At 44.2% G+C, this 12236-nt stretch overlaps 3 protein-coding genes across 3 annotated transcripts; 1 reads left to right on the forward strand and 2 right to left on the reverse strand.

Moving 5' to 3' along the window:
• Positions 1-6989: 6989 nt before the first annotated feature.
• On the reverse strand, positions 6990-8184 carry LOC9641499 (stem-specific protein TSJT1). Its single transcript, XM_002960831.2, has 4 exons — positions 7904-8184; positions 7581-7821; positions 7382-7502; positions 6990-7324 (listed from the first exon to the last, which is right to left on the reverse strand). Exons 1-4 carry the CDS (start codon positions 8107-8109, stop codon positions 7164-7166), a joined length of 729 nt encoding a protein of 242 aa, XP_002960877.1. The 5' UTR covers positions 8110-8184; the 3' UTR covers positions 6990-7163.
• Positions 8185-8246: 62 nt separating this feature from the next.
• LOC9662937 (transcription repressor MYB5) lies at positions 8247-9703 on the forward strand. The gene is made up of 3 exons (XM_024671789.1): positions 8247-8606; positions 8725-8854; positions 8937-9703. The coding sequence occupies exons 1-3, from the start codon at positions 8408-8410 to the stop codon at positions 9598-9600; spliced, it is 993 nt and encodes a 330-aa protein (XP_024527557.1). The 5' UTR covers positions 8247-8407; the 3' UTR covers positions 9601-9703.
• LOC9662938 (histone acetyltransferase GCN5) lies at positions 9649-12153 on the reverse strand. Its single transcript, XM_002960832.2, has 13 exons — positions 11534-12153; positions 11408-11472; positions 11279-11359; positions 11160-11231; positions 10916-11084; positions 10813-10856; positions 10662-10761; positions 10540-10608; positions 10434-10488; positions 10257-10375; positions 10111-10204; positions 9916-10057; positions 9649-9860 (listed from the first exon to the last, which is right to left on the reverse strand). Exons 1-13 carry the CDS (start codon positions 12140-12142, stop codon positions 9794-9796), a joined length of 1686 nt encoding a protein of 561 aa, XP_002960878.2. The 5' UTR covers positions 12143-12153; the 3' UTR covers positions 9649-9793.
• Positions 12154-12236: the final 83 nt, after the last annotated feature.

A 12236-nucleotide genomic window follows, 5' to 3' on the forward strand; every position in this document is an offset into this window, starting at 1 on the left:
AGTCAATAGTCAATGAGGACATTGACATCTCCGAAGGGGGGGGTGAATGTAGCGCATGTGATTATGGGATGAGATTTAAATATACTATCACCGTGAATCCTTAAAACCTTGGGGGATAAATAGGGATAAAATAGCCACTAAAGGCTCTCTCATAAAAAACTACCCCTCTTTCAGTTGGTTTAAGGGGAGAGAGATAGGGTGCGTTACACCTATGGTGTGGTCAAGGGATGACCACTCATGGGTGGATGGTCCAGTCTTTGAGAGATAGGACTGTGATGCACTACTAATATGATAAGGGTGAATGAATATGGCCTTAATATAATGGGTTGATATATTGGTAGTACCTTTGGGTGTCAATCATAGGATTGGACTTGGTGGGGATTAAAGAAAGGATATGAGAAAAGGGTGTTCTCCATATCTCCAAGCATTTTAATGATGCTAAGGGGTGGTTATAGGATGATCATTTATGGACGGATGGTCTAGTTTTTGGGAGATAGGACTGTGGTGCAAGTGGTATTGGACTACTTATGTGACAAAAGGGAATGGACATGGCCTTAGCATAATAGGTAGATATGTCAATAGTACTTTTGGGTGTTAGTCACGGGATTAGATATGTGGAGCACTTGGATCAAGTGCAAAGGCTAAGTGGCATAGATGCCATTCATGAGGCTAGTATGTCCCAAGTTAGAAATAAGATTTATAAAAATTGTGAGTGAAATTCTCCTAAGTGGTCAAAAGTGTGGTTAAGTGACTAAAGTAGAATAGAAAATTTAACTACTTACATTGATTTGCATAATAATTTGACCTTTGTTGAGCCTATACCAAGGAATCCTTCAGTAGATTCTAAATATTGAGTCTTTCTGCCATAAACGCCTCTACTGTAGATAATTCTCCATGATTCTTGGCCATATCGAGTTCCACAAAACCTTCAATAGCTCACCTATTGATGACTTCCTTTGGACTCACCTCGATTCTCGAATGTGGTGAATTGTTATAATATATTTCCGCAAATCCCAAATGACTTACCCAATTGGTCTAGTCTCCAAAGACATAGTATTGCAAATAATCCTTCAACTGCCTATTCACCCTTTCCATTTGTCTATTTGTTAAGAAGTGTTATTGCCATTAATCTTGATTTAATACCCAATACCTGTCTATAGGTGATAAGCTGTGCTGAATTTCAACTTGATGTGATATTGTTCCAGGAAAGTTCTCTAAAACCTACTGGTGAAAATTTTATCTCGATCTAAGATAATCTTTTCTGGCCTTCCCCGCACTTGAACCACTTGTTTGAGAATAGCTTCACCACACCTTCCGCATCCACTTCTATTGTGGTGGGTATGAAATGTGCCATCTTTAAAAACCAGTCCACCACCATAAATATTGCTTTAAACCCCTCACTTAAGGGGAGTTCTGTGATGAAGTCTATTATAAGACATTTCCACGAATGATCTAGAATTAAAATGCTTTGTAACAAGCCCCCATCAGCCTTAATCATGGCTTTGATCTGCTAACATGTTGGATATGTCTTTATATAGTGTTAGATGTTCTTAGCTATATCTAGCCAGTGATACTTCCTCTTCAATAAGCCCATTATTTTGAGCACTCTACTGTGTCCTGCAAAAAGTCCATCATGACATTCTTTTAAGGCTACCTTCCTTAGTTCCCTTTTTGGAACATACACCCTTGTTTGTTTATAATAAATGACGCTATTGCATTCTGCATAACCTATTTTCTCTTCTATTGGTAGCTCCCCTCTCTAGTGAGCATCCTGTGCCTCCTGGTTTTTTGGTGACACTTCTTATGTTAGATAATTGTTCTCATATGCTATCCGCACATCATCCCAAAAGGTTGTTGTTATGCTGGATATCGCTAACTTCAAGCTTGCTTTTTGACTTAGAGCATCTACTATGATTTTCCTCTTCCCAGGTTTACATAAAATCTTGCAATCAAACTCAGCCAAAGCATTGGCCCACCAACCCTGTTTCCCTCTCAGGTCGAGCTGTGACAAGAAGTTTTTTGTTGCCACATTATCCGTGTAAACTTTGAAGTGTTTCCCAAGGTAGTGTTGCCACTCCTTAAGTGCCTTGACCACCGCAAACAATTCCTTCTCGTGAGCAAGCCACTTTTGTTGAGCCTTGTCCAACTTCTTTGAGAAGAACACTACTGGATGGTTGTCTTGCTTCAAAACTGCGCCCAATGCAAAGTTTGAAGCATCCATTTTTACCTCAAAGTCTTTACCAAAGTCCAATATAGGAGTCTTCCTCAACTTCTTTTTGAGGTGGACTAATGCCACCTCATATTCTGTTGTACATTCCATCTTCCCTTTTCCCATTTGGTCCGTTAAAACTAGGGTTATTCTCAAATAGTGTTTAATAAACTTTCGATAGTAATTGCATAGCCCCAAGAATGCCCTTAACTTGTGTATATTCAATAGTTGTTCTCATTCCTGGATCACTTGGACCTTCTTAGGGTCCACCTTGAGCCTGTCCTTGCCCACCACATGCCCAAGAAACTTTACCTCTTGTTGAGCAAAGTCATATTTGCTTTCTTTAGGATACAATTGGTATTCCCTTAGTTTCTCAAACACCTTCGTCAAGTGTTCAACATGCTTATCTAGTGTCTCACTATAGATCAAGATGTCGTCAATGTAAATGACCACGAAGTGATCTAGATAAGGTACAAAAATGTAGTTCATCAGCATCGAAAACATTGCTGGTGCATTGCATAGCCCAAAGGGCATCACTAGAAACTCAAAACTTCCATACCTTGTCTAACAAGTTATCTTCTTAACATCTTCCTCTGCTACCCAGATTTGGTAGTATCCTGAACTTAGGTCAATCCGCCTCCAAATTCCTAACATCGCTTGGTACAATAATACTTGATCATAGAACTCTCTAAATCCCAAGCTTGGGGTGCAACACTTGCTTCGGGACACTAGGGGGAAACACTATGACCTAACAGCCTAATATGGGTACCTTTATTCCCCCACTTCCATTCAAAAGGGAAGGTTGGTGAAACCGTGTCAATCCATGGTTGTCATTGACCGCCTCTGGCTCCTCCCCATACAAGACGACCACCGCACTGACTGATGACCCTATCATGGGTAACCAACCCTGCCCATAGGAAGGGCAAGGACTAATGACCCGTAAGGTACTTAAGTGGGGCACCACTCCACATGAGCTGAGAGCACTGCAATTGGTTTCCCTTCCGAATGTGGGAGTTGCTTTTGAGCAGTTCTTTGGGTGGCCCCTCCAGCACCACTCACTCCTACCCAAGGCCCCTAAGCCCCAATCTCAACCTCAAGTCAGTTTAAAAGCACCACTGGAGAGTTCTTTTAAGACTACTATCCCTACTATCCCTACTATCCCCTTATAGCCCCCCTCAGGAGACACACGCTTTGCGCTTATCACCCACAACCTGTATTAGTATTCGAACTTGGTCTTGAATTCAATCTCAAGCTCGACCTCGGACTCTGTCTCGAACTTGATCTTGAACTCAGTCTCGAACTCAGTCTCATCCGATGAACTCTTTATCATTTTGGTCATGCTTTTAGGGATCCTTCAACCTACAATATCTCAGGGAGTTGGTTCTTTACACATCACTCCACATGAGTTGGGAGCACCACAATCAATTTCCCTTTTAGGAGTGGGAGCTACTCTTGAGCAGTTCCTCAAGTGGCCTCTCTAGCACCACCCAACTCCATGCTCACTCCCACCCAAGGCCTTTAACCCCTAATCTCAACCTCAAATCAGTTTAGAAGCACCACTGGAAAGTTCCTTCAAGACTGTTTCCTAAACCTGATCTTGAACTCGATCTCAGACTTGACCTCGGATTGGACCTTTGACTCGATCTCGGACTCAATCTCGGACCCAATCTCGGACCTCAGACTCAGTCTCGAACTCAATCTTGAACTCGGTCTTGGACTTGATTTTAAACTCGGTCTCATCCGATGAACTTTTTATCATTTTAGTCATGGTTCTAAGGATCCTTTAACTTACAACACCTCAAGGAGTTAGTTCCTTACATTTGTTTGGCTCTATTTGGCTCCATTTTTCTTGCTAATTTTGGCATTAGGATGTTAGATACTCTAAAAATGTTCCTACATCTCTTTGTGCTTTTGTCCCTTCGCTCATTGGGTTAAATGTTTAAGAGTCACTCTGTGCTTTGATTCATTTACTCCTTGGTTGCAAGTTTGGGAGTTTGGCTTTGTACCTTCATTCAGTGGCCTAAGGCCTTGAAACTTAGATTCTACTCCACTATCTTCAGACACAAGGCATGTAACACGTAGCACATGGTAGTTTAAGTTTCCTTTGTGTTTATCCTATAAATCACAATAAGATCAAGGTGTAAGGAACCAACTCCTCGAGGTGTCGAAGGCTAAAGGATCCCCGAAAACACAACAAAAATGATAAAGAGTTTATAAGATGAGACCAAGTCTGAGATCGAGTCCAAGACTGACTCTAAGACTGAGTTCAAGATCGAGTCCGAGATTGAGTCTAAGATCAACTCTGAGACCAAGTTTGAGCCCGAGTCTGAAACCAAGATCAAGACCGAGTCCAAGATCCGAGATCAGGTCCAAAACTGAGTCCGAGACTGAGTTTGAGATAGAGTCCGAAGTTGGATCCAAGATCGAGTCTGAGATCGATTTTGAGACCGAATCCAAGGTCGAGTCCAAATACTAATACAGGTCGTGGGGTGAAAGCCCAAAGCATGTGTCTCCTGGGGCTACAGGGGGTTCCAAAAGTATAGTAGAGATAGTGAAGTCCATGAACCAGTCTTGAAGGAACTCTTTAGTGGTACTTCTAAATTGACTTGAGGTTGAGACTGGGGTTAAAGGGCTTTGGGTGGGAGTGAGCATGGACTCAAGTGGTGCCAGAGGGGCCACCCAAGGAAGTGCTCAAGAGAAACTCCCACTCCTAAAAGGGAAATCAATTGTGGTGCTCCTGACTTATATGGAGTAGTGCCCCACTTGAGTACTTTTCTCATTAGTCCTTGCCCTTCCTAAGGGATTAGGCATTCCCTTCGGGATGGAAGTGGGGGAGTAAGGGTACCCATACCGGGCTGTTATGCTATGGTGTTTCCCCTGATGTCCTGAAATAAGTGTTGCATCCAAGACGGGACTTAGAGGGTTCTATGATCAAGTTTTGTTGTACTAAAGGATATTAGGAATCTGGAAGTTTGGTATGCTTAACTACTTGTGCTTATGGGGAGTGTAGCTAAACCTTAAGTCCAATTTAACCTAAGGAGGGGGATTAAGAGGGAATTTAGAAATCTGTGGATGGATGGCTAATACTCCATTGTTCGTGCAATGAGTTGTTAAAATCAAGTAAAACCATGTAGGAGTTGATATAATAAGTGGGAACCTTGGTAAGGGAACTTAACTAAGGCCAGGCCATGGTGGTCAGATAAACGAGGTAAGGTAGCAAATCGGAAAAGAAAAATTTGTGGTTTACAAAATGATGAAAACCATATACATTACACTTACTATCTGCGCATCGGCTTTGTCTCAACTAATTGTTGTTCCCTACATTAAGATAATTAGCCATCCCATGACTAAAGATTTTATTATGCATATGAAATGCCAAAGGCAGTTTGCTTATACTAGTCAAAACTCAAGAGCAATATGATAGACAATATCACAATGATATCTTAGACAAAATTATCAGTGAATAAATCTTAGATTAGAATACAAAAGTATTTCAAGAAAATTATCATCTAATAAAATAGAAAGATCATTATAGTTTGAAAACATAGGATTAACTATCCAAAAAAATTTAATAGCAAGTATATCATAAAAAAAACTTAATGATAAAGTTTAACTACCAAATATTATAGATAACATGCCAAAAAAATTATAAAAAATAGCTCAAAAAACACAAACTATCATCGATTGATAAGCATAATGAAAATACCAATCCAAAATAAACCATAAAGAATATATGGTAATATGGAAAGCCAAAAGTTATACAAAAAAAAACAATTAACCACTAGAAATCATCAATCACCCAATCAAAAGAGATGTATAACCATTATCAAAAAATATAAAAAATGGCAAATCATCCATCAGACTAAATTTGGAAAGTGTAACCTTTGATATATTGCTTTGCATAGTGTATGTTGTGAAGCTTATGTATTGTTCAGGCTAGAGGTGGTTTAGCATATGTCCAGGCCATTCTACTGTTGGCACAACATAGGCACACTCAAATTAGCACTAACTATACCTTTGACCAATTGGTGGCATTGAAGCTTTGGGGCTTAATTTTTTGGAGTGAGCACACTAGCACCCAAGTGTCACTATTATCCTGCATAACCATATACCACAACATTGGAAATACCTTGTGAGTTGTCATCTCCAACATTTTCTTCAACTAGAGATAGAGGATTACCCCAGCAAGACTAGAATACCAGAAGAAGTTTTCCAAGGCCCAACTAGAGCACTTGTTGAAAGTACTCCAGTATCACTTGTATGAGTATGGATGTTCAGCTTTCTTGGTCCTTGAGCACCTGGCCACCCAAAATCTTGCAGGAAAAGTACCTATTGCTGCCAAATTAATATGCACTCAGCTACAAATGAAAGTACAAATCACAAGCAAGCTTCAACCATCATCTGATTCGATCATGTGTGAGAAATAAAAAGTGCCGGACAAGAATTTATGAAGGCTTCAGCCTATAAAAACCATGTGAAAGGTGCTCAACGAAAGTACAGGTGTGGATCCCATATGCAAAGTCATAGTAGTATAACATACATGGACCTTTAGTTGAGGGAATTATGTTAAAAATTGAAATTTCCATTGGAGCAAATTGGAATTCACAGAACTTATTTGAGTTATAATTTGAGTTTGAATACAAAACTTTTTCTTTGAGCAGGAACACCCGAGGTGGAGCACCTGGGAAATTCAGACTCGAGGTCCAAGCAAAGAGAGGAATGAAAGCGATGCTAGCGATGGACCCCATCGCTAGCATCCGGTTTTCGTTGACTGGCTGTAAACCGAAAATTTCAAAGCATGGGAAATCATCTTATTTCTTCTTGTGTTCTCTTGGCCCCCAGTCAATTTATTCAATGACTAAACTCAGTAGCAAGAGGCAGTGAAGTCAAATAATTCGCAGATGCACGAGGCAAGCGGAGGTACCGTGTCTTTCGCAAACTTCTTCCTCTCCATTTAGAACGCAGACGCCCAACCTGGTCCATCGCCCACAGGTTGCTCTGGCCGATCCACCTCAAACTTTACTCCGTCTTTGCCTTTCCCCCTGGGCGAGGCTTTCACTTCGTTCAGCGGGTGATCGAAGCTCTGGAGCCCCTGCTCGCTCGAGAAGAAGCATCCTGTGCACAACCAATCACTAGATATTCTATTCTATCACAAGCTAAAGTCCTCCTTACCAGGTGGAAATGGAGACGAAGATTTGAAGCACCCATTCTTGAGAACGTCAAAGTCGTCCGAGAAAACCAGCGAGCCTTCCGACGTGACCCCCCAAAAGAGCGAAACTTTTCCTTGACAATCCTGGAAAGAGGAAAGAAAAAGCGTAGAACGAGAGCGACAGAAAGTCCTCCATCACGAAGAAAATTCTCGGCCACTCACAGCACTGACGAGTACGCGTTGTGTTGTGTTGTCAAAGAGGACGAAGGCAAAGTGGCCCTTCCACTCGCGGATCATATGGTCAGTCGGGTATGGTGCCCGGTCTCTCAAATTCCTGTACGCTTCGATGACAATGAGCACCTCGTTGGCCACCTTCGAGAGGCCATACTGCTGCTTGAGCGACGTGAGATTCTCTAGGATGCCTTCAAACACGCAGAAGATATCGTCCGCCACAGCAAAAGTCCTGGTGTTCATCGTTGGTCAATATTCCATCTCATCCAATCCAATCCCTTGCAAGAACTTTCCTGGGAGAAAAACTTGCCTACCTCGGCTTGAGCAATGCCTGGCGCTCATGGCTGTAGGCGATCGCCGCTTCGCCGGCTTGAAACACGACCGCTTCGGGATAGGATTCTCGGAAGGAGCTCACCAGATCGGGCGATCCTCCCCCATTTCCTCCTTCGCCATGGTCACCGCAAGCTGCGCTGAGCTGCTCGGGCGCTTGCGCCACCGATTTCCCGAAGATCGCGAGCATTCTCACGAAACCCTAGCTCCTCCTGAATCACTGGAGGCCCCGGATTTGCGAAGAACTCGTCCATGCCACAGCGACACGTGTTCCCAGCATTGCACAACAGGTAAGGAGGGAATATGCTTAGGATAAATTCGATCGTACACGTTGGCGGGAATTTCAAGCTACGGGAATATAATGTGTGGAAAAACTGGTGGCCTTCCTGGGTTGTTTCCTCGGCTGGTGTTCTTCATCTTCGTCACTCTGTCCCCCCTCCCAATGATCGATCGTTTTTCGACCGAGGACGGCAATTTCCAGCATCGCCATGGCACCAAGAGCTCCTGCCGGATCATCGCCATCGCTGTCTTGCACTTCTTCTTCTTCTCCCTCGGCTTCTTGCACTTGTTGCAATGAATCCCAGCTGCGGCGAGGTCCCTGGACGTTGGAGGAGGATGCGCTGCTCCTGCGCCACATGAAATTGTATGGGGATCGAGGGAATTGGCGAAAGGTCCCCAAGGCGGCAGGTTGTTCTTCTGTGATTCCGTGCTTGAATTTGCGCGATTATTCTCTGAAATATGGTGTTCCTGCTGCATTTTCTCATCGAGAATCCATGGTTTTGATCGCGATTTTGTTCCTGGCCAGGCCTGCTGCGGTGTGGAAAGAGCTGCCGCCTACGATGGCTCAACTATCTCCGCCCGGATCTCAAGAGGGGAAGTTTCTCAGAGGACGAAGACGCACTGATAATCAAGCTGCATTCGCTACTTGGCAACAGGTATCATACACACCAAGAAAAACATTCCATCCACTTGGGTTTGATTTAAATCTCTCTTTGGAAATCTTTTCTGTCCAAACAGATGGTCTATCATCGCGGGTAGAATCCCTGGCCGCAGCGACAATGAGATTAAAAACTACTGGAACTTCCATCTCGGGAAGAAGCTGCTCAAGCTGGGCATCAATCCAAAGACCCACAAGCCACTGGCCAACAGCCCAATGGCCGAGCCGACATCCAAGTCGAGATCCTCCAAGTTTTGCCACAGCCTCTCCTTCTCCTCGATTTCCTCCGCGCTCACGGACGATGGCAGCGCCAACGAGTTTAAATCCCCCATCTCCAAGTCGAGCTCGTCCGATTGCTCGCGTCCGATAGATTCCAGGAACAAGCATGACTTAAAGCATGATCCCACGAGTAGTAGTACAAGGGTTTCAGGGAAAGACCATCCTAGAGAAACTCACATCACGGATCACCAAGATTACCTCGGATCCGCAACATCGATAGACACCTCAGAAGAATCAAGCATCGAAATCAGTGACGACCAAATGGTTCCCGGACAACACCATGACCACTTCTTCGCGAATGCCGCTCACGAGTTGGAGCTCCAAAGCCAGATGATAATGTTTGGGATGGATCAAGTCTCGTCGCTGTGGCTGCCGCCCAGCGTTGATTATTCCGAGCCTGGATCCCACGCTCCAGAAGGAGACAATGGAATCATCTTTGGCAGCGAGTCTTTTTATGTACGCTAAGACAAAAGAGAGAAAAGAAAGAAGTGATCCCAAGGAGATTTAGTCCAGTATTCAAAGTCGGGCGGATTTTCTTGACCCATAATTCAAGTGATTTCTCTCTGGACCATGCTAGCACGTGCGGCCCCTTTCCATGTCCGTACCTGCTATTCCCACTACCGTACAATAAAGAATGGGGAAGTACGACAATTCATGTTTACGATGCATCACCCCGGAGGAAAGTAACGCACGACTTGAGCTTGTTCGTGAAGAAGTCTTCCACCCTGTGGAGCACAAGGACTCTACTGATTATAAACAAGAAGAAAAGTGCTGGATCACCTGTTTGCGCACTTGAAGTAGATCGTCTCCGGTGAGTTGTAGACCCTGGCGTTCCCAAACATCCGTTTCAGGTCGGCTACGAACATTTCCAGCGTCAAGTAGAATTGCTCGCTCTCCAGCCTCCTGGATATGGTTTTTAAATCTGGAACGAGAAGACCAAACTTAAAACGAGATGGGGCAGCTTACGGAAGTTACCGATGGGATCTTTGATTATATCGTAGTAGTCCGGCACCTCACGCGCATCCACCGGTTCTCTAAACGGCCAAGCTTCCGAGTGATCGCAAACCAGCTGGAGAACCAAAAAACTCTTCTCGATCGCGAAACGATGGAAGTAACAGTACCTTTAACATGGAACGCATGAGTCCCTGAAGGGCTTGCCTCGTTGGCGGCCCATCATTCGGTGAGTTTACAAATCTTATACGAGAAGTGGTCAGTTGGTCTGGCGTCCATCCAGCTTCCTCTGTTCCAACAGCGCAGACATTAGCTCAACAAGATCCTCACCCTAGGAAACCACGTACTTAGACCTGGTATGTCTTCGGGTCTCAAAGGCCTCCGTGGAACATTGAAGTCCTTCTGCAGTGCGTTCTTTAGCATGAAATAGAAGAAGAAGAAAAACATGTCGACCTTGAGGATTTCCAATCCAGGGTAAACTATGTGGCAGTTTGAAAGCTCCCGAATTTTCTCATCTATTGCCTGGAACATAACGTTGTTAAAAGAGCGATTAAAACTGCACACGGATTTGTTACCTGCCGTTGTAATCTAATCATCGCCGGGAGATCTATGTAAGGTAAGATTGGATCGATCCTACATTCCATTAATGTTCCACCGTCATAATCTTTGATGTATCTGCAACGAGAAAAGTATGAGAACTGAAAAAGAGTGAAACTGGAACCTCACCCGTGCCAAATCTCTTTATCTAGAAATATTTCCTTGGTAAATCCCTGATTAACATTCAGGTTCAGTTTTCTATCGCCTTTGGAATAGCAAAAACAAAAATCACCTGCTTTGAAAAGTAACCCACTGCATTGTTATCGGCATACGTGAGGAAATGAGTAAGCCCGTCTTCGTCCCGAGCATACTTTTTTAGGTGGTTCATGAGCCTCGTGCCAAAGCCTTTTACTTGCTCGTCCGCTGTGATTGCACAGAATGCTATCTCTCCAAACTTTTGGCTGCACTGAGGACAAAGTCGTTTCATCAAATCATACTGACTGTGCATTTCTTTATTCTAATGCAGACACACACACCTTGGATACGGACGATAAGTGATGCCGCCTATAACTTGGTTGTGCTTCACAATCATCATAGACTTATGGCTCCTGCTCCACAAGGTGTTGGAAAATGAGAAAAAAAGGACCTTCTATACCTGTCCATGACCAAACGGACGATGTAATCCTTTGGCATGTTTGGCAGCTGACGAGAAAAGATGTTCTTGAGCCCAACAAGCCTGAGAAGAAAATTAACCAGTTGTTCACTGCATTGCTAAAAACTATACCAAATCATATGTTGGTCGTCACCGTCATTGCAGTAGCAGACAAACTTGATCCTTCCAGCGTCTTCCTGCCAAGAAAAAGGAAAAAAAATGGACAAAGAAGGTTGGAACTCAATTCCAGGAAAGTACCTCTTTCTTGAGATTTTCCTCTCGCGCACAGTACGCTCCACTGGTTTGGATCGTCTCCACCAGCGTAGGCTTGGTCGATTCCTCCTTGACGGTCACCGTCACAGGCTGTGGTAAATTGCCAAAGGCCATTTGCGACGATAGCAAATCCTTTTGCTCGGCTGCTTCCACCTTGACCGACGAAACCACTGGAAGATTCAATGCGGGCGGGCGAAGCGGTCCTTGCTGCAGAGGCAAGCTCGTCGTCGTCTCCTGATCGTCCTCATCGTCTTGCTCTCCATCCTCTTCCTCATCCTCCTCCCCTTCGTCGTCATTCCCATCCTCGTCCTCGTCGTCATACTCCTCCCCTTTGCTGCCACCGCCATCGCCTCCTCCACCTAGCTGGCTCCCATTCTCCCTGCTATCATCCGGCATTATCCCGGATTCCATCGCATGAGAGAACCCTAGCCCAAACACGGAAGACGGATTGTGATGCATGCCTACCATCGCTGGAATGCTGGAGGGCTCGTCCAAGAGACCGGCAGCTGCTGCGCTCCTCTTGCGCTTGTTGTGGCCAGCTGAATGCGACGGCGATGGCGATGGAGTCGGGGACTTGAAGCTCCCGTCCGCCATAGCCGAGAAGAACCCTAGATTGAGGAGGCTAAATAAGAATATTCCGTCACGTCAAATTATGCATCAATAGAATATTCTGTAGTAATACATTCTA

Source organism: Selaginella moellendorffii, unplaced genomic scaffold (genome assembly GCF_000143415.4).
Source record: "Selaginella moellendorffii unplaced genomic scaffold, v1.0 SELMOscaffold_0, whole genome shotgun sequence".
Lineage (NCBI taxonomy): Eukaryota > Viridiplantae > Streptophyta > Lycopodiopsida > Selaginellales > Selaginellaceae > Selaginella > Selaginella moellendorffii.

Coding starts and splice junctions, on each gene's coding strand:
- LOC9641499 (XM_002960831.2), bottom strand. CDS start 8,109: ATGCTCGCGATCTTCGGGAAATCGGTGGCGCAAGCGCCCGAGCAGCTC. Junction 7,822..7,903: donor CAGGCATTGCTCAAGCCGAG/GTAGGCAAGTTT, acceptor GATGAACACCAG/GACTTTTGCTGTGGCGGACG. Junction 7,503..7,580: donor AACGCGTACTCGTCAGTGCT/GTGAGTGGCCGA, acceptor TCCTCTTTCCAG/GATTGTCAAGGAAAAGTTTC.
- LOC9662937 (XM_024671789.1), top strand. CDS start 8,408: ATGGCACCAAGAGCTCCTGCCGGATCATCGCCATCGCTGTCTTGCACT. Junction 8,607..8,724: donor AAAGGTCCCCAAGGCGGCAG/GTTGTTCTTCTG, acceptor GTTCCTGGCCAG/GCCTGCTGCGGTGTGGAAAG. Junction 8,855..8,936: donor CATTCGCTACTTGGCAACAG/GTATCATACACA, acceptor CTGTCCAAACAG/ATGGTCTATCATCGCGGGTA.
- LOC9662938 (XM_002960832.2), bottom strand. CDS start 12,142: ATGGCGGACGGGAGCTTCAAGTCCCCGACTCCATCGCCATCGCCGTCG. Junction 10,489..10,539: donor CTGGATTGGAAATCCTCAAG/GTCGACATGTTT, acceptor AACGCACTGCAG/AAGGACTTCAATGTTCCACG. Junction 9,861..9,915: donor TACTTCAAGTGCGCAAACAG/GTGATCCAGCAC, acceptor TGTGCTCCACAG/GGTGGAAGACTTCTTCACGA.